The sequence below is a fragment of the Nicotiana attenuata genome, unplaced genomic scaffold, assembly GCF_001879085.1.
Source record: "Nicotiana attenuata strain UT unplaced genomic scaffold, NIATTr2, whole genome shotgun sequence".
Classification (NCBI taxonomy): domain Eukaryota; kingdom Viridiplantae; phylum Streptophyta; class Magnoliopsida; order Solanales; family Solanaceae; genus Nicotiana; species Nicotiana attenuata.
This window is the reverse complement of record NW_017670646.1, coordinates 500,111-521,152: the sequence shown is the minus strand read 5'-3', so window position 1 is coordinate 521,152 and position 21,042 is coordinate 500,111. Positions and strand designations below refer to the sequence as shown.

General features: G+C 39.5%; 1 protein-coding gene across 1 annotated transcript; it reads left to right on the top strand.

Moving 5' to 3' along the window:
• Positions 1-12,802: 12,802 nt before the first annotated feature.
• Positions 12,803-21,042, top strand: LOC109241872. Its single transcript, XM_019408696.1, has 7 exons — positions 12,803-13,232; positions 15,114-15,225; positions 16,933-17,092; positions 17,739-17,887; positions 18,084-18,235; positions 19,815-19,929; positions 20,616-21,042. The coding sequence occupies exons 1-7, from the start codon at positions 12,955-12,957 to the stop codon at positions 20,754-20,756; spliced, it is 1,107 nt and encodes a 368-aa protein (XP_019264241.1). The 5' UTR covers positions 12,803-12,954; the 3' UTR covers positions 20,757-21,042.

The window sequence follows — 21,042 nt, the reverse complement described above, 5'->3', positions numbered from 1 at the left end:
AGGAAAATACATGATTAGGGATATTAACGGTCCAAAATCCCCAAGATTTTGAATTAGGGTTTTTGGCCGAAAAAATTTAAGTGAGGATTCGAGCAAACCCAGGCAAATTCGAGGCAAACGGCATGGGGATTAGATAGAGGAGGCTCAGGCGGTCACAAGGTGTTAATTTTGGACGTTTGGTATACTTTTGTTTTGGCCGGAAATTATAGATTTAAAATTCGAGCGTTGGTTAGGATTCGGGGAAGTAGTGTGTTTTGCGGTTGGAAAGAGGAGGAAGAGAGGAGTAAGGGTGTATTTTTTGAGCTGGTTGGAGCTTCGCCGCTGGCAGCCGGCGTTTCCGGCCGCGCGGCGGACGGCGAGGCGGCGGAAACGTGGGGAGTTCATGGCGGCTAGGGTTCTTGAGAGAGGGGGGTTCGAGAGAGACAGTGAGGGGGTAAGGGGGGGGGGGGATTCCGACACTTTTATACCCTAATCCTCATCAGTTCCGGACCGTTGACGATTGACGAGATCCAACGCGTCGTGATTAAAATAGCGAAACGGCATCAGTTTTTGAGCATAAAAAAAAAAACTGGACCGTGGGAGCTCGATTGGACTGGGCTGGACGGGTGGGGTTGATTAAGGGGTTTGATTTGGGCTTGAATCACATTTGGCCCAAAACATGGTGTCTTTAATAAAGACCTCTATTTTTGCATTTTCCCTTTTTTTTTCTTATTGTTATTATTTATTTATGAACAAAGACCTGATTTAAATCTAGAATTAAAACTAATTAATTTCAAAAAATTAACCAAATCCTAATTTTAAAAAGAAAAACTAAGTAAAAATACAACATGACTATTTTTGTTATTTTCTGGATTATTTTGTAATATTAAAGATATAAAAATGGAGTCCTAAATTCAAGAAGGTACTATATTTTTTGTATTTTTTATGAAGTTAATACCAACCTAAAAATGCACATAAAAATGCAAAACAAACACAAAACTATGCAATCAAATCCTAAAAAATCAAATAATTAAAGAAAAATCCTTAATTTTATGTATTCTATAGGAATAATTCAAGCGAGCGCAAAAATCACGTGCTCACAGCTGCCCCTTTTTTGTCAGAGACACGAAGGGTTTTCGGGCCAAAGATAAATGAGCAACCTATGGGATTTTTGCCTGCTTACGCTCCATGAGAAGCTTTCTTTTTAAAAAACCGTCTGACGAAAACCCTGTTTCAAAGGTGCCTACATATCCTTGGCTATAAATGAATCAGGTCAGTGGTGTAGTTTCTGGAAGGTTTGGTAGCTGAGGACTACCAGGAGCTGTGATTTCACTGCTGTGTTGCTGCTGCTACTGCTAGCTGAACCCCACCCTTATTACACCAAAAGAAAATCAAAAGCTAAGCTAGCTAAGCCTATCAACTATGGGTTACAAGATTCCTATCTATAAATCTCTTGAATTTGATCTGAGTCTTAGCTGATTTTGCTGTGGACTCCGATCTGAATCTTGATGCTCGCAAGTTGCTGGTGTTGTGGTTTTCTTTTTGCAGCATTGAGTCAAAATCGGGCCAACGGAGCTTGTGACTTCAATCAGATTTGAGCAATCCGCGCCCTTGCTTGCTTCACATTTGAGTTCATCTTCTTTTTTTTTTTTTTTTTTTTTTTTTTTTTTTTTTTTTTTTGTTCTTTCCTTCTTTTCTTGATTCTGGATGGAGATTTATTCCATTGGTCATTTTACATATTGCGTCTTGAGGGTGACCTGCTTAAGATACCAAAACAAACAAACGAAACGAATTTTTTCTGCCCAGTATTTACTAGGAAAGTTTCGTCGTCAGTTAGTTTGACACACCTTTAAATCAAATCAAATCAGGAATTGTAGAGAGATCCTCGTTTTGTTCCGGGATTTTGAAAGCAACGGCTCCACGGTTATGTCTCCGGGAGATTCTCGCGGGTTTTTATCCCTCCTATGTTGTTCCGGGATTTGGAAAGAAAAGGCTCCACCGCGTTTTTTGTTCCGGGAGATCCCTCGCTTTTTGTTCCGGCGATTTTGGCAAAGCACGGCCCACGATTTTTGTTCCGGGACATCCCCGGTTTTTGGTCCGGATTTTGGAAAGAAAAGGTCCTCGGCTTTTTGTTCCGGAGATCCTCGATTTTTGTTCCGGGATTGGAAGGAAAAAGCTCCACGGTTTTTTGTTCCGGAGCGTCCTCGGTTTTTGTTCCGGGATTGGGAAGAAAAGCTCCACAGTTTTTGTGCTGGGAGATCCTCGTTTTTGTTCCGGGATTTAGAAAGAAACGGCTCCACGGTTTTTGTTCTGGGAGATCTCTCGGGTTTTGTTCCAGGATTTGGAAAGAAAAAGCTCCACGGTTTTTGTTCGGGAGATCCTCAGTTTTGTTCCGGGATTTGGAAAGAAAAAGCTCCACGGTTTTTGTTCCGGGAGCATCCTCGATTTTGTTTCCGGGATTTGGAAATAAAAAAGCTCCAGCGTTTTTTGTTCCGGGAGATCCTCGGTTTTTTGGTTCCGGGATTTGGAAAAAAAAGGCTCCACGGTTTTTTGGCCGGAGATCCTCGGTTTTGGCCAGGATATTTAAGGAAGTGGGATCCTATGCTACCATGATTTGTTTTTCTTTTGGGATTTTCATTTTTATTTCTTTTCTTCTCTTCTTCCTTTTGTTTTCCTCTTTTATGTTTTCCTTTTATTTAGCAAAAACGCATTAAAGAATTTTGGGGAGAAACTTCCTTTTTGGTCGTTTTCCTGCCGCCAAAGCTGTTTCAGCGCTTGCGCATTTCATTTCTTTTTTGGACTGCACCTGCTTCTTGCACCGGTTGCTTTGCATTAAACCTGTTTTCAACAAAGAACAATTTGTTTAGTTGAAAGCGTGGTGATTTTGTGGCCTTGATCATCTCAATTGCTTGATCCCGGCCCCCATTTCCGTTGAGAACTTTGCTGCTCGTTTGCCTTGAGGGTGAATCTCTTTTTCAAAAACTGACCGTGGGTTCAACCTTAGGACTTCATGAATGACTCGCCCGTGTGGGCTTAGCCTTTTCACTTTTATATTCTGCCCTTGGGACCTTTGCCTTTGACTTCAATGTTTTTGCTTGAAAGCATCAACCACCAATGGTCAGTCGAGACATTGGCCTGACGCACTCGCTGAGGTGGGTATCTTTGACTCTGACCAGGCGGAGCCCTGTGAAACCGGTCCTGCCACCTTTTCTTTGTACTAGTTACGGAATCAGAGTTTAAACCGAAAGGGATTCAAAGAGAAGTATGCAGAAAGGCAATCAGATGAGTTTAAGAAGGAAGGCATCCCTTTCGGGAAAAGAAGGACTTATCTGGGGTGTGCATGCTGGCTTCAAATGATCATGACATGCCTCTTGGACTGGATGCCCGACCCCACAAACTTTCTGGCTTCTCGTGAAACCCATAATCAGTATTTACAAACCAGGGAACCTTGCCAGGACTCCTTGAGTAGGCAAGATGTTCTTCTTTTCGGCCGACAGTGCCCTTTGCGGGTTTTCGCCAATCGACCTCTCTTATTCTCTTCTCACTGTCGCCCGATAGTGCTCTTTTGCGAGTTTTTCACTAAGCGAACTCTCTCATTTTCAGTTTCTCTACTCACCATCGCCTCTATGGTGCCCGAAGGTTTTCACCGATAGACTCTCTCATTTTTATTTTCTCTCAATTTGAATTGTATCAGATTCCAACAATACGTTTGCCGCTTCCATGCCTTTGTCAATTGATCGGCAAGGACCTTGGAACAAGTGGTTTTGGGGTAAAAAATATTTGGGTGGAACTACAACAACTTTGGAACCATTTCGGCGGATTCATGGCCGAACCATTATACACTGCCCCAGTTTCATTTTTGGGAAATTGGAATTTTTGTTTTGGCGATGTGACTGAACCCCAGAGAGAAGCGCTGCCTTACGTAACCCTTTCAGGATCAAAGTCAAACGTAGTTCAGGCGACTTTTTTTGGTTGTTTTTTTTGTTTCTTTCTTTTCTTTCATCAATTATTTTCTTTTCTTTCTTTTTTTCATATATATATTTTTTCTTTTTCTTTTCTTTTTCTCTTTTCCTTTCTTTTCCTTTTCTTTTTCTTTTTTTTCTTTTTCTTTTTTCTTTTTTTTTTCTTTTTCTTTTCTTTTTTGACTCTCGCGGTTCCTAGAAAGAGGGTAGCCAAAATGAAGGAAAATCGGCTTCAAATTGGGTTTACGAAGGTTTAATAGTGTTTGGTAGCGCAGAAAAAAAGCCTTCTGCATCATCAACTATTGCACAAAAACCAACACCACAGAGAGCCTAACATAGTACCTTTTGACGTGCATCTTCATTCACTGCTGTCTCGGACGATCGTCTCCCTTCGATATGTCTCCGAGGTACTAAATGCTACCTCTTGGCAATATTTTCGGAATGATGAATATGGACCTTTCCTATTTAGGGCAAACTTCCTTTTGGCTCCTGATTGATGAGGGAGAATGCGCTCTAGTGACCAGCTTTCCCACTTCAAAAAATTCCTGGGACGCTACTTTCTTTATTATAGGCACGGGCCATTCTTTGTTGGCTAACAGCTGTCGTGAAAATCGCAGGCCATTCGTTTTTCATCAATTAATGACAATCTGCTTTTAGGTCGCGCGTTTTAACCCTACTCACGTACCCAAATCTCCGCCTCAACGATTTATCCGGAAGTGAAGAGAATTTCCACTTCTGCAGGTATGACCGCTTCGAGTATTGTAAACTAACAAGTACGTGTCTGCTCCAATTGAATACGTACTGTGGACGATATCCAAGAATGCGAAAGGGTAACTTTTCAGCCATTTGCCGGAGCTTGAATCATCTTCCAAAAATCTTCTTGATGTCTGAATTTGCTGACCTCGACAGCACCATTGGCTTTGGCCGATAGGGATTGATTTCTATGCGTTCTTGAATTGTTCACATACCTCCTCCATTCAAGGCGACGTTTCAACTGCTAGCTGCATTCGGTAATAATAGTTCAGCGAATGCCAAAGCGGCAATGAGACTTGGAGTGCCACAAATGTCTACCACGGCTTTCCCTTGGACTGATCTTGAGAGTCGAACTCGGCCCCAACCCCATCTTGTACAATAGTCATATTGTCTACCTATATGAACACTCATGCCCATCAGAGGCCTTCGCGCTTCGATCACGAGTGTCAATGACATCCATCCCCCAAGCCAACAACACGGCCAATTCCGGTGCCGACACTTCGGAATGGAGTCTGTTGGAGGTGATAAGCATCAACATCTGCTGTGACCTGACATTGTGTACATCTTCCTGAACAAAAACTGAAACAGTCCTTCTCCATTAGTTAATCCAGTAATAACTCCATCGCAAAATTTTCTCTTTGCCAACACGGATAACTCATTCAATATCGCTAGGTCCGCATACTCCTGCGTGTCACCTCATGCATAATTACCTTCCGCCTTCGCCCGATGCATCAACACAATCTTAGCAGGTGTAGGTCGTTAGGGTCCTTTTATACAACACACAATCACCACTTAAAGAAGAAAACCACTATGCATGTCGTCTAATGCGTTCTTTCTGATCTAGCCAGGGCACAACACTCGCCAGGGCTATTCCGTGTTTCAACAATCCTTATCATCATGATACCCAGGGCTGACCGACTCAGGTTCCGCTCTCAACCGACATTACAAATACCCGATGCTTTTCTTTGATTTGAATCCCTAACAGGGTGCCAACTGTGGCGTTCCTGGGTAAGGCCAGCATTGAAGTCTAGAGTGCGCCAAGTGACATCTGCTTAGTTTCAATATTGACACCGAGGATTATACTGAATTTTATCGACTTTGAACGTCTTTGGTTTTGGATGCATCTTTCTACATGCTGTCGATAAGGAATGAGCTTTAAATCTTCGGAGTTTCCCATTTCTCCTTGGCTTGCCGAATATCCAAATCAGGAAGTTCCTCCATGATTAATAGATCTCCAACATCTTTGGTCAATTGCCATATTCTATGCCCATGATACACGGCTTCGTATCACTGTATTGTTGTCGCAAAAAAAAGAAAATCGGGAGAAAAAGCCCTGGTTGTAGCTGGGGTAGTGTTGACCTATTGGTGATATCAAGGATTCCCAATGCCTACACCTTTTGCATTTACTGCTCACGTTCAAAGAACATTTTCCAAAGCATGAGTGTCCAAGAGATGGCTTCTATCTGAATTTACCTCTTCATCCGGGAAATAAGGACATTCTTAATGGTTTGCTCTCCTCTGTCAACCGGGTTTCAGCCAGATTGATCTGCCAACGCCTGAGCCTTTCATGCCGTCTAACGTATACTATGTCAAATTCAGTGAGCACAGATTTGCCATTTTGCCAGCCTCCCAGTCGGACATATCGTTTCTGGAATAATGTATTTCGAGGATTCCAATACGGTTATTAGAAAGGTGCTATGGGCTTGAAGATAATGTCTCAGCTTTTGGGTGAACCACGTCAGAGCACAGTCATGTTCTTCACAAGTGGTATTTGGCTCTCGTATCGGTGACACTTCTTGCTCAGATAGTAAATTGCCTGTCTTTTCCTTCCATTATGTCATGCTGCCGAGGACACAGCCAAAAGAATTTCTCCAACACTGACTAGAATGAGGGGTCGTCCCGCTCCGGGGACCAATACTGGAGATTTGACAGATATCCTTGATTTTAATCGGAGAGCCCTTGACATTCTGAATGTCCATTGCACCTGGCCGCATCTATTTTTTTCAACAACTGATATAGGTTCACAGGTGGTGGTCAATATGAGCGTATGAAACGGCTATATAGTTCAACCTCCAATAAAACTCATCAACATCGTCTTCTTAGTCTTGAGAAGGGCAAATCTCGAATGGTCTTTTATCTTTGTGGATCCAGCTCAATTACCCCTCCTGCTGACTAGAGAACGCGCTAATGAGTCTCTCTTGGAACTCCTGAATAGCTTACATTAGCTGGATTCAACTTCAGATCATTCACTTGCGCAAACCTCAAAGAACTTTCTCAAAATTCTCGACATGATCACTCTGACGTTCGTGAGCTTAACGCTTATATCATCCGACATTACACCTCTATTTCTGAGCTCATCATTATCCGGTGGCAAGAAATGGTGGGGGTCATTGCGCCCCCCCCCCCTCAAAATAAATAGTTTGACCCCAGCATTCTTCAGCCCAAACGCCATGACCCGATATACAGTAGGTTCCCCCAATGCGTTAGTGAAAGCTGTCTTCTGGGCATCCCCTCTCATCCATCAACACTGGTGATATCCTGCGTAACAGTCCACGAAAATTGTATTTTCATTGTTTCCGCAATTATCACACCAAGAGATGTGAATGTTAGGTACGGGAAGTTATCCTTGGACTTTGCCCTGCTTCAACATACTGCGTAATCCACACACACCCGGGTATTTCCCGTTCTTTCTTGTAACTGCGAACCCCCACACATTGGCCAACCACGGTATATCGGACCACTCAGATTACCCCCGCCTTCAACTGTTTTGTGATTTCCTTATGATCTTATCACGATATCAGTTTTGAACAATCCTCTTTGCTTTCTGCACTGGAGGACAATCGGGGTGGGTGCGCAACTGTGTGCATTCCAACAGATCCATACTCAGGTCCTGGCCAATGTCGTCATCATCGACCAAGCAAACACATCTTTAAAATTCGAACAGGAGCTGGATTATTGCATCTCGAGTGTGTTGATCTGGTCATGCTTTATTTCGGTTTCGCTGCGATGTCTTCGGCAGTTCCAAATTAACCGCGTTCAGTGTCATTCAGGTTTGGCTTAGGTTGCTCTCAAATTGTTCCAATTCTCGTTTATCTCCCTAAAAGCCTCTTCTTCGTCATATTTCCGGTGCTGTGTTCATTATTTCACAATAAACAGCGGTTTGAGTCGGGCACGAGTCCGCAAGCATGTCATGTTATTTACAACCATCTATTATAATGAAAAGAAGAGAGAAAAAGGAAAATAACCAAAAGAGAAGAGAACAAGAAAGATGGACGATGAAATATTGGATTTCATTTCTGGAATTGGAAAGCAATAAGCAGGGTTTATCATTCATGAATTATAAAAACCACGACGAAACAAATAAGAAACACCCGAGCTACACCCTGAAATAACTCGAAGATGCAAAAGTGGTAGGCAGTGGCTAGTCTACCGGAGACCCCGCGGCCCTGATCGGGAATCTGCGTACCTTCAGTTTTGAAGTCTAGCATCTGAATCCCAATATAGAGCATCTCAAGCGGTGCTAGTCCCTTCTCCTGGTTTGGATTACCATGTTGTGTTTCATAAACATTTTGCCTCATTAGCTCCAACATATATCTTCAACTTTCTTCAACTGTGAACCACTCATCATTAACTTTTCTTCGCCTACTTGGTCTTTGACAAAGTATCATACAGATGCGGCCAATGGCTCGTGCGAAAACCATCCTTCCTCTTTCTTCCTCGGCCCATTCTCATCAATCTGGGGTAGCGGTAGAAACCTATTCCGAAGGAACTTTTTCTGTTTGCGGGTAGAATTACTGGTCAAAGATATTCCTTGTAAGCGTTTTTCCCAACCCTTTCCTGGCCTCGAAACCGCTGTCTAATCATTTCATCTGCCACCATAATTGAACACGTTAGACGAGGGAAAGGCACGGACAAGGGACTTCCTTCCTCATGCTGATCTGCTACCTACAATCTCAAGGGCTTGATAAACGGATAGTCTCACTCCTTCCCTTGCCTTCACCAGCACATGGGATTAGATGGATCACGCGTAGATAGGACTTGACACGTCTTCTCCGTAGACCACAGATTTTCCTGATCTCATACTCAAACTTTACCGCAGTATGGATCCTAGGGTCTCCCCAGAAGGCAAGTTGTAAGATGTATACCATGTCCAACACTTGGAAAGTCAACCTCAAGTCTACTGGACCTATAGGTCAATATCAAGGTCAATTTCACCGCATGGAATCCCTCTTAAGTACATCACAAGCCACTTAACACAAACATTATTCGGACGAATCTTTTCTGTCCCAATTTTTCCATCCTTCGCAGTGTGGAATGTGGACCAGATCATCAACCCCTGATCCTCCGTCCACCATGACTCGTTTGACATAGTAACTTCACAATTTGACAGGTCAGCATGCAAGGCTTTTGTTGTGAGCTGGCCCGTTAGAGAGCCATTCGATTGCTCTATCTGTCGAAGTTGGTGTGAGCGAACCTTTCTCCGATCCTTTCAAGCGTGCTCTACTGAAGTTCATGCACGTATGCTCTACAAGTTCAAGCATGTTTCCGTCTATAGTATTCTTTCATCTAGGACTTTTGATAGCACGCGAGATGAACACGGACACTTTCTCAGCCGTGGTACTCTCTTAATTGGATCCACGTGTCCATTCAGGCATCTTCCATTTCTGAAGAGAGTCTGTTCCGCGCCTCTCAGCGCCACTGGCTCCTATGAAGACGTACCTTTCGACAGCAGCAGCTGTCGGACTTCCGTAATTTCACGAATATTTCTCCACAAAGTTCTCCCTGGAAAGTTCTCCCGAGATTTCTTTAGCCTTGTATGTGACCACTGTCTGCTGGTAGTTCCATCCGCACTGTAGAGGAGTCGTCATTGCTCTGTGGTACGCGTCCAATAAACCAATAACACTGGCTCATCATCTGCCGAGTCGTTTAATTGTCCCCACGTACCATCACTAAGGCTCCCTCCGTACGGTATATTGGTTATCTTCCCCCTTTACCTCAGCTTTCCTCGAATAGCTGCGAAGGGAACAATGAACCTCAACCACCTGGAATACGGACTCCAGCCTAGTTTTTCTTGGTGCTGGCTCAATCGGTCCCTCGCTCGTGAACATATCCCAATGCAAATTCCCTCAGGAGAGTTTGTTCAGTGCTACCTTTGTTCTCAGGTTTATCTCTCCTCCTTCTTCGAAAAACACACGATTAGGGATGTTACGTGTCAAGAATCCCGGAGGATTCAAACAACAGTGGTTGTCCGGAGTTCTTAGAATCAGTAAGTTCTTTTCAAAATTATTGCTGTCTCTTTTAGTTGTAATCTGTTCTTATTGTCTTAGTTTAGTTTTCGTTTTATTGAAACTAGTTGTGATTTAGTTCATAATTCTGTTCTCTGTTGGCTTTAATCTTTTTGTTTAATCCGGGTTTACCAGTTCATGATTTCAATTCGTGATTTTAGTTTATGATTTCAGTGTTTGTTTATTAGTTATTAGTTCGTTTTTTGTTGATCGTTGGTTATGTTAGTCTAATGTTAGTGTTAACTAAATCATCTAGGTTAGTTAGCATTAATTAGAGTTTAATTTTAGTTTTGCTGATGGTTATAGCTGATTTAGGTTCATTAGGAGTAACTGGTTAACTTTTAACTCAAGTAAAGGGTTTTGTTTGAGTTAGTAATTTTGGGGTTGATCAAGGGTAACTTAGGCATAGAAAAGGGTAGTTTTATTAGGAATAGTAATTTTAAAAATAGGGAAAGGGTAGTATAGGAATTGTAATGGGTGTAGGACTCTCTAGAATAGACTTTAGTATAGTTTTCAATAAAATAGGTGTTGTTACTTGGGTAACAAGTTTAAAAATGAGGGACTGAAAGCTAAAAAGGAGAGGGACTAAAGAGAAAAACTAAAATCTGAAGGAAGCCTTAGATTTTGCCTATAAAAGGCACACACATTGCCTTGTTTAAGAAGTTTTGGAGCTCCCTGAAAATTTCCCAAAACCTTCCAGTTCCAAATTTCCCCCAAATATATATTTCTGCAAGTTTAAGATCCGAAATTTGAACTTCAGATTCAAATACAGCAAAAACTCAACAAACATACTATTTTATTGTGACTTTGGGCCTGTTCAAGTTATGTCCAGTTGGTTTATTGATTGCTTTGGTCTTGAACTATTTCCTGGGTTGATTTCAAGCTAGATTTATCTGCTCAATCAGATTTTGGATCTGTTTAGTTGGTTCTTCATTGCTGGATGTTAAACTTACTTGCTGTGATACTGCTGACTTGAACTGCTGCTGATCCTTCTTCTCTGGTTATATTTCCATCTCCAGGTACTCGTTCTGGCTACTGCACAGCTATATAGCACTTGTTTGGCAAGCGAATAAAAGTCAATACACAATTTCTCATGCTCAATTAACCCAATGCATTCCTACTGCCTTTCATATTTAAATGAACTTCTGTGTGTAATTCAATAGGTATTAACGTATGTAATTGTAGGAATCATTTTTTGTTTTAGCCTTACCAATGTGTAACTGGACTGTATAAAGGACTGTTTTGTACTGTTTTGAACTTCAGTATGATGAAATATAGTGTGTAGTGATAGTAGATTCAATTTAGTTGAGGTTGATCGTTTAAATCTCCATGTATTTAATTAGTCTATGAGTTTCAGCATGTTGATTCAAAAAATGAGAAAATAACACTTCAGTAAAATAGGATCTCTGAATTTGTTGTTAAGTGTTTAGGATCTTTCTTCAATCCCATCTAAATTAGCTAATATTTCACTGTTGTTCATGTGAAATGGATCATTTACATAAACAAAGTGTTAATGTTGAGTTATTAGGATTATTTACATGAATAGAACTATGTACATATAGTATGATTATTTGGCTCATGCTAATATTAGTTGCTTAGTTTTAAAAAGAGATATGGCAAATGTGTTTTACTGCCAGGACCTTCGAAATTGGGCCCATAAAATCATACTAAACTCAAACCCGTTTAAGTGTGCTAAGCTCAGGCCCATAAAATCACAAGCCCAAAATCCTTGGCCTGTAAGGACCTTCGAAACTAGGCTCTTCACAAGCCCAGACTGGACAGTTTCATCCTCATAAGAATGGGACCTTAAATCAATTAATCATGAGCCTGGGCCAGCTTTTAGGCCCAATAGGCTAAGAAATTTGAAATTCTGTTTTTTTTAGTTATTGGTTAAATTCTACAAAATAATTTTGAGCCTTCCGAGTTAAGTAGCACACTTGAATTAAGAGGCCTCCCTCTTGTTTAAGTGTGGACTTGAACTTGAGGCCCAAATGCTAATTAATTAGGCTCTTTAGAGACAATACTTAATAGAAAATCGTAGTTCTTTTAGGTTGGCCTTTAAAATAGAAACGAGGTGCGCCGCGCCAAATAAAATTCATAAATCACGCGGCCCTCTTTAAATACTTATATTAAAATGCTTAGAATTCGGGACGTGCCCTTTAGCGAACATTCATGGCTTCCCGCAAAGATAATAATACGCTAGTCACTTTAGGCGCGAATTTTAATAATATTACCTTCCCAAACTCGGGTGTGCATTTCATGCGACCCAAATCCAAATCCCAAAACGTTGAATAAGAGGTGCTGAGGATCCGGGTGCATTTCATGTGACGTGATCCAAAAACACGCTCTTAAACGGCGTTCACTTGTAAAAAGTAAATAAAAGCGGTAAATAATTTATAAAATTGCACTATAGGTTTGAACTTGTATAAAAATCAGATTTTTAGCCATTTGTAATAATTTAAGCGACCGTGCTAGAACCACGGGATCCGGGGGTGCCTAACACCTTCCCTCGGGTCAACAGAATTCCTTACACAGAATCTCTGGTTCGCAGACTCCAATTGGGAAGTCGAAATTTTTCCTCGATTTGGGATTTAAATTAAATCGGTGACTCGGGACACCAAAAGCCCATCCTTTCCCGAGTGGCGACTCTAAAAATAAATAAATAATCCCATTTCGAATGATGTCACTTTAAATGGAAAAACTTCCTTATACACTTATCCTTTGGGGTAGGTGTGTAAAAAAGGAGGTGTGACATTGAATTTAAAAGTTTGTGATATATTTGTTTTCTTCACACAGTATTATTTTCCACCACAAGAGCTAGGTTGTTGACTTGGCAAAAAGAAAGAAAAAAGAACAAAGAGAAGTCCGTCGGCCCATAAGTATTGGCTCTAGCACTTTGGGACTTCATTGAAACAATAGAACGAACACATTGTGCTCATCATTTGGAGCAAAGACCCTAAATACCCACCCAGTTCATGGGGAGATGGAGAGCTGCTACTAATTTTGTAGCTCGTATTATTGCAGCCAAATCTAGATCAATCCCTCGAAATCCACTTCACAAAATCCACAACCTTTCATCATCAGCTTCAGTACCGCCTAGAATTCAATTCTTGGATTTCAGGTCATTTTCTGCAGCACCAGCTACATATCCACAATATCTGGATGATTTTGAGTATAATAACAACGCCCATAAGCTTGACGATGATGAGGAAATTGGAAAAATTCCCGTTAAAGCTTACTTCCTTTGCACCAGGTTCTTTTTTAATCTCCCTTTTTGCTTAAACTGATACGTGATTTGTTTGTTTGTCTCATTTTATGGTTTTATTGCTTAAAAAGAAGTTTTTTTTTCTTTTCCGAAAGGAGGGTGTTTGTTATTGGGAATGAATCAAGAAACGATTTTTTAACACCCTTGTATGATTTGCTTTTCTGTTCTGCTTAATAAAGATTTATGGTAGTGGTAGAGTAAATTGTGTGTTTGCGATCCTAGAATTATGGCCAAGGTTGTGGCCTGGTGGTTAATGAAGTGGGCGGAGAAGGACGAGGTCTCATGTTCGAATCCGAGCGGAGACAGAAAATGCTAGGCAATTTCTTTCCATCTGCCCAAGCCTTGTTGTGAGGAGTTAACTGATACTTGTGCTCGTGGGTGTTCGGAAGTACCTAGTGGAATATTCCATGCAGGCACCGTCGTCATAACAAAAGAATGGCCTTGGAACGGAGTGTTCTAGCTTAACTGCTTAAGGCGTGCTGGTTTAACTGCAATTTTTTCCTGCCTTAGGGATGACTGCAAGAGGCCATTTGATGATAGTTAGTGACTAACAAGGGGATTCAAAAAAATGCAAAAATGCTATACCTTGTAGCTTCTCGTATGTTAAGGGATTTCAATAGTTTAAATATATATATATATATATATAAAAAAGATTTAATTTACCCTACTTGCATAGTGTAATTTCGGATGAAGGGGATTCAATCGAACCCCCTTTATTATCTTTAGCTCTGCTGCTGACCGACTTAGGCACATGCGATGCTTTTCCCATATATCGATAGTGTGCATAGAACACATTCATGTTGGGAAGTAATGCCGTTCAGTGAGCAAAAGACTTGGGATTTTATTTGGTTTATCAGTTAACCTCTTAGCAAATATTATTGCCAGTCCACTGTAGAAGCAGAGCATGTTTGTTTGTTCATTCGTTTGTTTGTTGTTTCTTTTAATAAGGTAGAAGTCAGAGCATTTTTCTTAAAGCCACATCATTTCTTTTGACGTGTTAGATAGTACGATACAACTTTTCGATTTTTTGGACTCTCTAAGGCTATAATGGTGGCTTTGTAATTCTCCCTTTTTGTTTATTTTTCCCTATCAAAGAAAAAGAGGCAAAATTCAAAGGTAGGTAAATCTGTAAATAATTGATAAAAAAATTTTCCCCATATCCAGACTAAATGGCATATCTCACTCATGATCTAGCATTCTAAATTTCATGTTGCGCTCCGTATATTTGGTGGTTTTTGCAACAATGAGTGTGTGTGTATGTGTGTGTATATATATATGTGTTCCATTTCTGAATGTTGAATTATATATTGTTCCCATTCAGACATAAAAAGGCATCCAAAAAGGTTAGAAAGAGCTTGGACCACTCCTCCTAGTTTCTTAAGATTTTGGGTTGGATACTCATATCCTTTTACATGGTAACAAAGCAGGCAGATGAGTCTTGGGTCGAAGTCTCATCGCCACCTATAAAAAAAATCCCATGTACTTGGCCTAACAACAGGATCAGGCCTGCAAGTGATGGGGTTTGATGTAGAACTAATAGAAATAAATAAAAATGTGCCTACTCTAATGACATTAGCTTTTTGTGTGCGACGGTGTTGAACTATACAGTGTCGCAAAGCGAATAAAAGCATCCAAACAATATATAAAGATGCTGGTCCACTCCATCAATTTGCCTTAATATTTTCGGTTGAAATCTCAAATTCTTTTACAGTACATTACTGGCAATTTGTTGCCGTGCTATTTTTTGTCACTAACAGATTGGCTCGTCCTGTATATTTTGTGTTTGGGGATTCGCTACCTCTTTCACTATTTTCTATCAATGCCTTTTCTTCTTTATTTCCTGCTTTCTCAGATTACTCATTTTGGCAGTATTGATTTGAAGCGCATGCAAGCTGAAAATTCGGCAGATGTTCTTCCGTCATCGTCCCGTTCACCGAATCATATAGCCCTCAGATTTTTCAATCTTCTATTACAAAATCCTGTAAGAAGAAATTCTATACACCATATTGCAGTTTTGTTGTTATGCCCTGTAGTAATGATTTCATGTCTATACGTGCACATATATTTGGTCAAGAAATAATCATGTTACTGTCATGAGGGATTTTGGTAGGATCTTATTGCTTTTATGGATAATAATGAGCCTTGTTGTTGGATTAACATGATAGTAGAGTAGATTATTCATATTCATGAAGCTCTCATCCGTTTTCAACTTTGTATTAGAGAAAACATCTATTTAGTCTTGAACTTGAGAAGCAAATTCCATATGTCGAAGTAGGATGTACTAACATCAGCAGAAGATTGCTAAGAGGGGAACCTTTCAGTCCAAGTACATAACAAGAAACAATTGAGTTCTTTAAAGTTCAAACCAAGGATTACGTTCATATTTAATGAAAAGTTTTTCCTTTTCAGCTAGTTTATGCTTTCCAAAAATATTTTCCAAAGTAATAATTATGGCTTATGATTTCACACGATAACAAACGAATAAAACTATTCACTACCCTTGTATTGCACTGAGATTCCGACGTCTACGCTCATGTCCAAATTCTTCTTCATTCTGCTGCTCATTTGAAGAAAACAATAAAAACAGAAACCCACACAGCTTATATAGATACCTTCAAACGGTGAAATGGTATAACTTGACTTTTGGTATTTACTGTTTGTAGAGGTGTTATGTAACACAAACCAAGTGTTGCATATATGTGTGTGCCTTGTAGCTTTAGTGAGTCAGGGCGATGGCTTTTATATGTACATGGGTACTCCAATCCCCTAGTAGAGTTAGTGAGCCTGTTATAGGTGACCAATTAGTTCAGGGGCAGTCAGCTGGCGTGACTTAGCTGTCTGGACTCATTAAGACCATTAGGCGAGTTGGCAAAATTGTGAGTGTTTAGGTGCAACTCAACCTTTCGCTGAGTGGTTGTGCAGTAATGGCTACTGCGACACACAAGAAATAGAAGGTGGTCCTCTTGCTCTTATGTTTTGGTTGATCTTTTGCTCATTCATTTGAATTGATAAAACTGAAGACTAATGATTTTCCTATTTAGTCTATGTTATCCCATTTTATGCTTTTGGTTGGCCAGTTGAGCTTAACGTCTTTTTAACCCCTTCAATGAACAGTTTGCGGTCTTCATTTTTCCTTTTTCTAGATAAAGTACTTTCTCCGTTTCAAAAAGATTGTCTTAGTTTGATTTGGCACTAACTTTAATAAAAAAGAGAAGACTTTTGAGATATGTGGTCTTAAATAAGCAATAACATTTGTGGGGCTGTAAAACTTTTGAAACTTGTGGTCTGAAACCTGTCATATCACTTGTGTGGTTATAAATCCTTCTTATTAAGGAAATATTGAAAGGTGCCAATTTTTTTGAAACGGACTAATAGAAAATAGTGCCAATCTTTTTGAGATAGAGGGGGTAACAGTTTTACCGTCTTTGATATTTTAAACCATCAGTTGTCTTTGGCACAATAATTGTTTAATTTTCTCTGTGTCTGTTGTAGCCATGTCTCTGTACTTAATTAATAACAGAAAGGATTATGTTCTTTCTGGCTTTTGTTCTGTTCTTTGGAGGTTAGCTTAATTTGGCATGATGGCACCATTTTTAGAGTAGTGCATCATCATATATGAAACTCTCGTTCCTGAATGGATCTTATCAATACACCGGGCAATTTATGATAGTGTGGCATTTATTTTCAGGCCCGTGGATTTGGGGAAAAGACAAATAGTTGCAGTTATATGGTTGTATTCCAGTATGGTTCAACTGTACTATTCAATGTGGAGGACGATGATGTTGAGTACTACTTGCAAATTGTGAGAAGATATGCATCTGGGTTGCTTCGTGAGATGAAAAAAGATGGTTAGTTTTTTCTTTAATGTGAAATGGCAAAATTTTTATTCTGTTCTTCTGCAATCGTATACATATTAAGGGAGCACCCCTTAATACACTTGTCAGGGGTCTTTGCACCTTCCTCTCCACCTGCGATAAAAGTGGGGAAAAGAAAAAATGGAAAAGAAGTTTGAGTTGACTGATTAAGCATGTCGAAGATCTTATTTCATTCACTATGTGCCTTAGACTAATATAAACATGGTTGGTTTAGCAACTAACAATTTCGGCCAGCTAAATAAGGTGAATTGTGTGATACTGGGAGCTAGCTTGGACTGAAGAGAATTTCTTTGTGGTATTTCGATCAATGCCTAACCCAAGATGTTGTCTACATATTTTCTTGTCATTTACTTCATTTAATACAAACAAACATGCCAAATGCTGCTTACCTAAGCCGAGGGTCTATTGGAAACAACCTCTCTACCTGCACAAGGTGGGGGTAAGGTCTACGTACACACTACCTCCCCATTACCCCATTGTGAGATATACTGGGTATGTTGTTGTTGCTGTTGTTGAAACTTGCCAAGTGCTACTGCGCACTTGTAACATGCTCTTTCGAATATCTTTCTACCGTCTACAATATTTCTCTAATGATGAAGGCCGCTTCACCTTCTATCAGATTATGCTGTAAAAGAGAAACCATTGCTGGTTGAGGATATGCAGGGAGGTGCAGATCACATAGTTCTGAAAAAGTTGGACACGGATAGTATTCGTATAATTGGCAGCGTGCTTGGACAAAGCATTGCCCTTGATTACTTTGTCTCACAGGTACATATTCCTGATACTTTTTATGCTTGAACAAACTAATGGTAACTGTTTGAATATCATACAGCTCTTACTGTCACGATCTGTGAAAGCTCAGAAGCATGCTTCAATAAAGCTGGCAGCACAAAATTGTAATGATAAGTAGAAAGATATTGGTTACTAAACCTAACTTTGAAATTGGATACTATCCTGCTTGTAGGTTGATGGTATGGTTGAAGAGTTTGCTGGGATAAATCGGGAAATGGAGAAAACGGGCACTTTCACTATGGACAGAAAGAAATTGTTTCAACTTGTGGGCAAGGCTAATTCAAATATAGCTGATGTGATTTTGAAAGTAGGTATCTTTGAAAGGTAATGCTTTAAAAATGCCTTTGTGTTCTTCCGCTATTCCTAAAAGTGGTTAAGTACTGCTCCACTATTTCGTTCTTGCAGTTAGTCCAACATGTTATACTTCTTCCTTTCAGAAAGGAAAAATCCTTTTTGGTCAGATCTTGGTTAGAGATAAAATAATGAATAAACTGTCATGTCCATTAATATAAATGGGAGACTTGTTATCATTTACACCAAATTTTGTCTTCAAACCTATATTTGTGGCGGTGAACTACCTGAACATGGTCCTGATTCTTACATTTGATGAACAAATTCTCTTAAAGTTTATTTAGACTTATTAGTTTTGGTTACAATTTCAACTTTCATTTGCATTGGGATTCTGTGCGTGGTAATCAAGGTATAGACAAGCTTGTAGCCACTCAACGTCTCAATCTTTAGGAAAATACAAGTTCTATTGTGTTTGCGATCTCAGGTATGTTTTTATGGGGCTCTCAAAGAGTTCTGCAAGAAGAAGCCAAGCTTGCCTTTTGGGGATTCTGGATTATTAGTAATCCCAGAATTTTTTAAAATTTGTCTTTTATTTTGAACTCGTTTCTGGATTATTTTCAATCTCGCATGCTTGTTCAAAAGACAAATTTCCTAAAAGAGTTTAAGATAGATTTTTTAGAGGATAAAAAGATAGCAGAAGTCCTTTTCTTAGTAGGAGCCTCTAAATTTTTGGGAAGTCATTGTTTAAGCCTCTAGCTTTCTCGGCTTCATTTGGCCGCACAGACTATTGTCTTCGTCTTGCTCATCGTTTAGGCCGCTTAAATTGTTTTCACTTCTTTTTGCGTTGAACTGATGCTTTTGTCTCAGTACTGTGTACATCAGTTCCAATCAGTTGGGAGGTACTGTTAGAGTAACTGTATCTTGGCTTGAATGCTTTTGGTTTAGTGCCATCTTGGCTTGTATGCTTTTGGTTTAGTGCCAGGAATATCCTTCTACTAGTGAAATAATCCAAACCAACTTTGTTTGATAATATTGGCCACTAACATTGACCCATTGCGCCAAAAGGTTATCAAGTTATGTTTCTTTTTTCTATTTATATTGACAACTAGATATTATATGTCAAAGGAAACGAAGAAGAATAGTTAATTTTGAAAAGGGACAATAATTCATATACTATACATACTTATGTGAAAGAAGAGCAACTGTGTTTCATATGTTATCTTAGTAGTTTCTTTTCTTTGTTTTTTGTTCGTGGGTTTAAATTTGGATACAAGGTTAACGTTTACATATTCCTATGTTTAGTGAAGTGAAGCAAGTGTAAGTGGCTCCTTGACATTAATTTTCAGTTCACGGGGGGTAGGGCGTGGGAAAAAGAAATTAAGGGATAAGTGACTGCCAGTTTCAGGGTTTGAATGCCTTCTTTTCTTGTATATAAATTCTAGTATGCCTTGATTTACTTTTAGAGTAACCAAATATTCACACTTCAGAAATTTGTGTAGAGTAAGATGCTACAGCTACCTGTTACTTTTAAATATTGAGTTGGTGCGGTGAGGCTTGTTATCATTGATGATCTTTCTAAACATGTTACCTTGTTTTGCAACTCATTGTTAAGGTCTGAAATTGCTTGGAGAGATGCAAAATATGCTCAGATATTGGAGTACCTTCGGGAGGAATATGAGGTCTCACAACGCTTTGGGAACCTCAACTTCAAACTAAAGTTTGTCGAGGTATTAATCTCCCATTGACCTATGCTGTTTTACATACCTTGCCAGATCCATCTTATTTGTAGGTTCTCTTAAATTTCTGTTGCTTCTTAATGTTAATCATAGGGAGCACAAATTCCTTGTTTTAACATGACCTGGTATAAATGGGACTTTTCGGAGGAAAAACAAGTAATAAAAAATCATCTGGAAGTAGGGAAGGATATTGCTGACTTAAGTTGTTATGACACGCGTACACATTTGCATGCGCACACACACACACGTGCATGTATATACATTCAGGCGTGAAGCGACAATATTAGCTACGAGTTCGGATGAATCCAGTAGCTTTTGCATAGACCCTGTATTTATATTACAGGATTCATTAAATATGTACAAATATTTAATCGCGAACCAAGTAACTAAAATGAGCTATAGGTCCGATGGTAAGTTCAGAACCCATAAAACTTCAAATCCTGGTTCCGCCTCTGTATACATTAAGATGGTCTTAGTATGTTCCTTTTAATGGGATAAGATATCAAGCAACTTTGGGTAGTTTCCATGACTGTTTATGTTCTTTTCAACTTTTGCTTGCTGACTGCCAATGTGAATGTAATGATAAGCAAGCTCTATAGGTTTCATAACATTATGTCTGGCGATTATTTTTGTGATTTCACTGCTTCTATCTCTGAGCGAAATTATCTTTTTTGCAGCATAACATTCATTTTCTTCAGGAAGTTCTTCAAAATAGAAAATCAGATCTGCTAGAATGGTGCATCATCGTCTTATTGGTCGTAGAGAATGTAGTATGCATATATGAGATTGTTCGGGATTCAACTGCAATTCCCATGTGAACAGAACACAACCATATTCAATATCTCAGTAGCCAATAAATATTAACAGTGAAACATAGTAGGATCGATATAGCGATATTTCACAGAAAGCAACCACATTTCTGGGCATTCATATTGCAATTGTTTTATAATTTGTCCATCTTATACCTTTGTCTTTTGCTATTTCTTAACTGAGATGTAAACATATACATCCATACGACATCGTCATGAATTAGTTACGATGATCATTTTTTGTCGCAAAATTATGTTTATTTAACCATGTCAGATTCTATTTTTTCTTTGATAA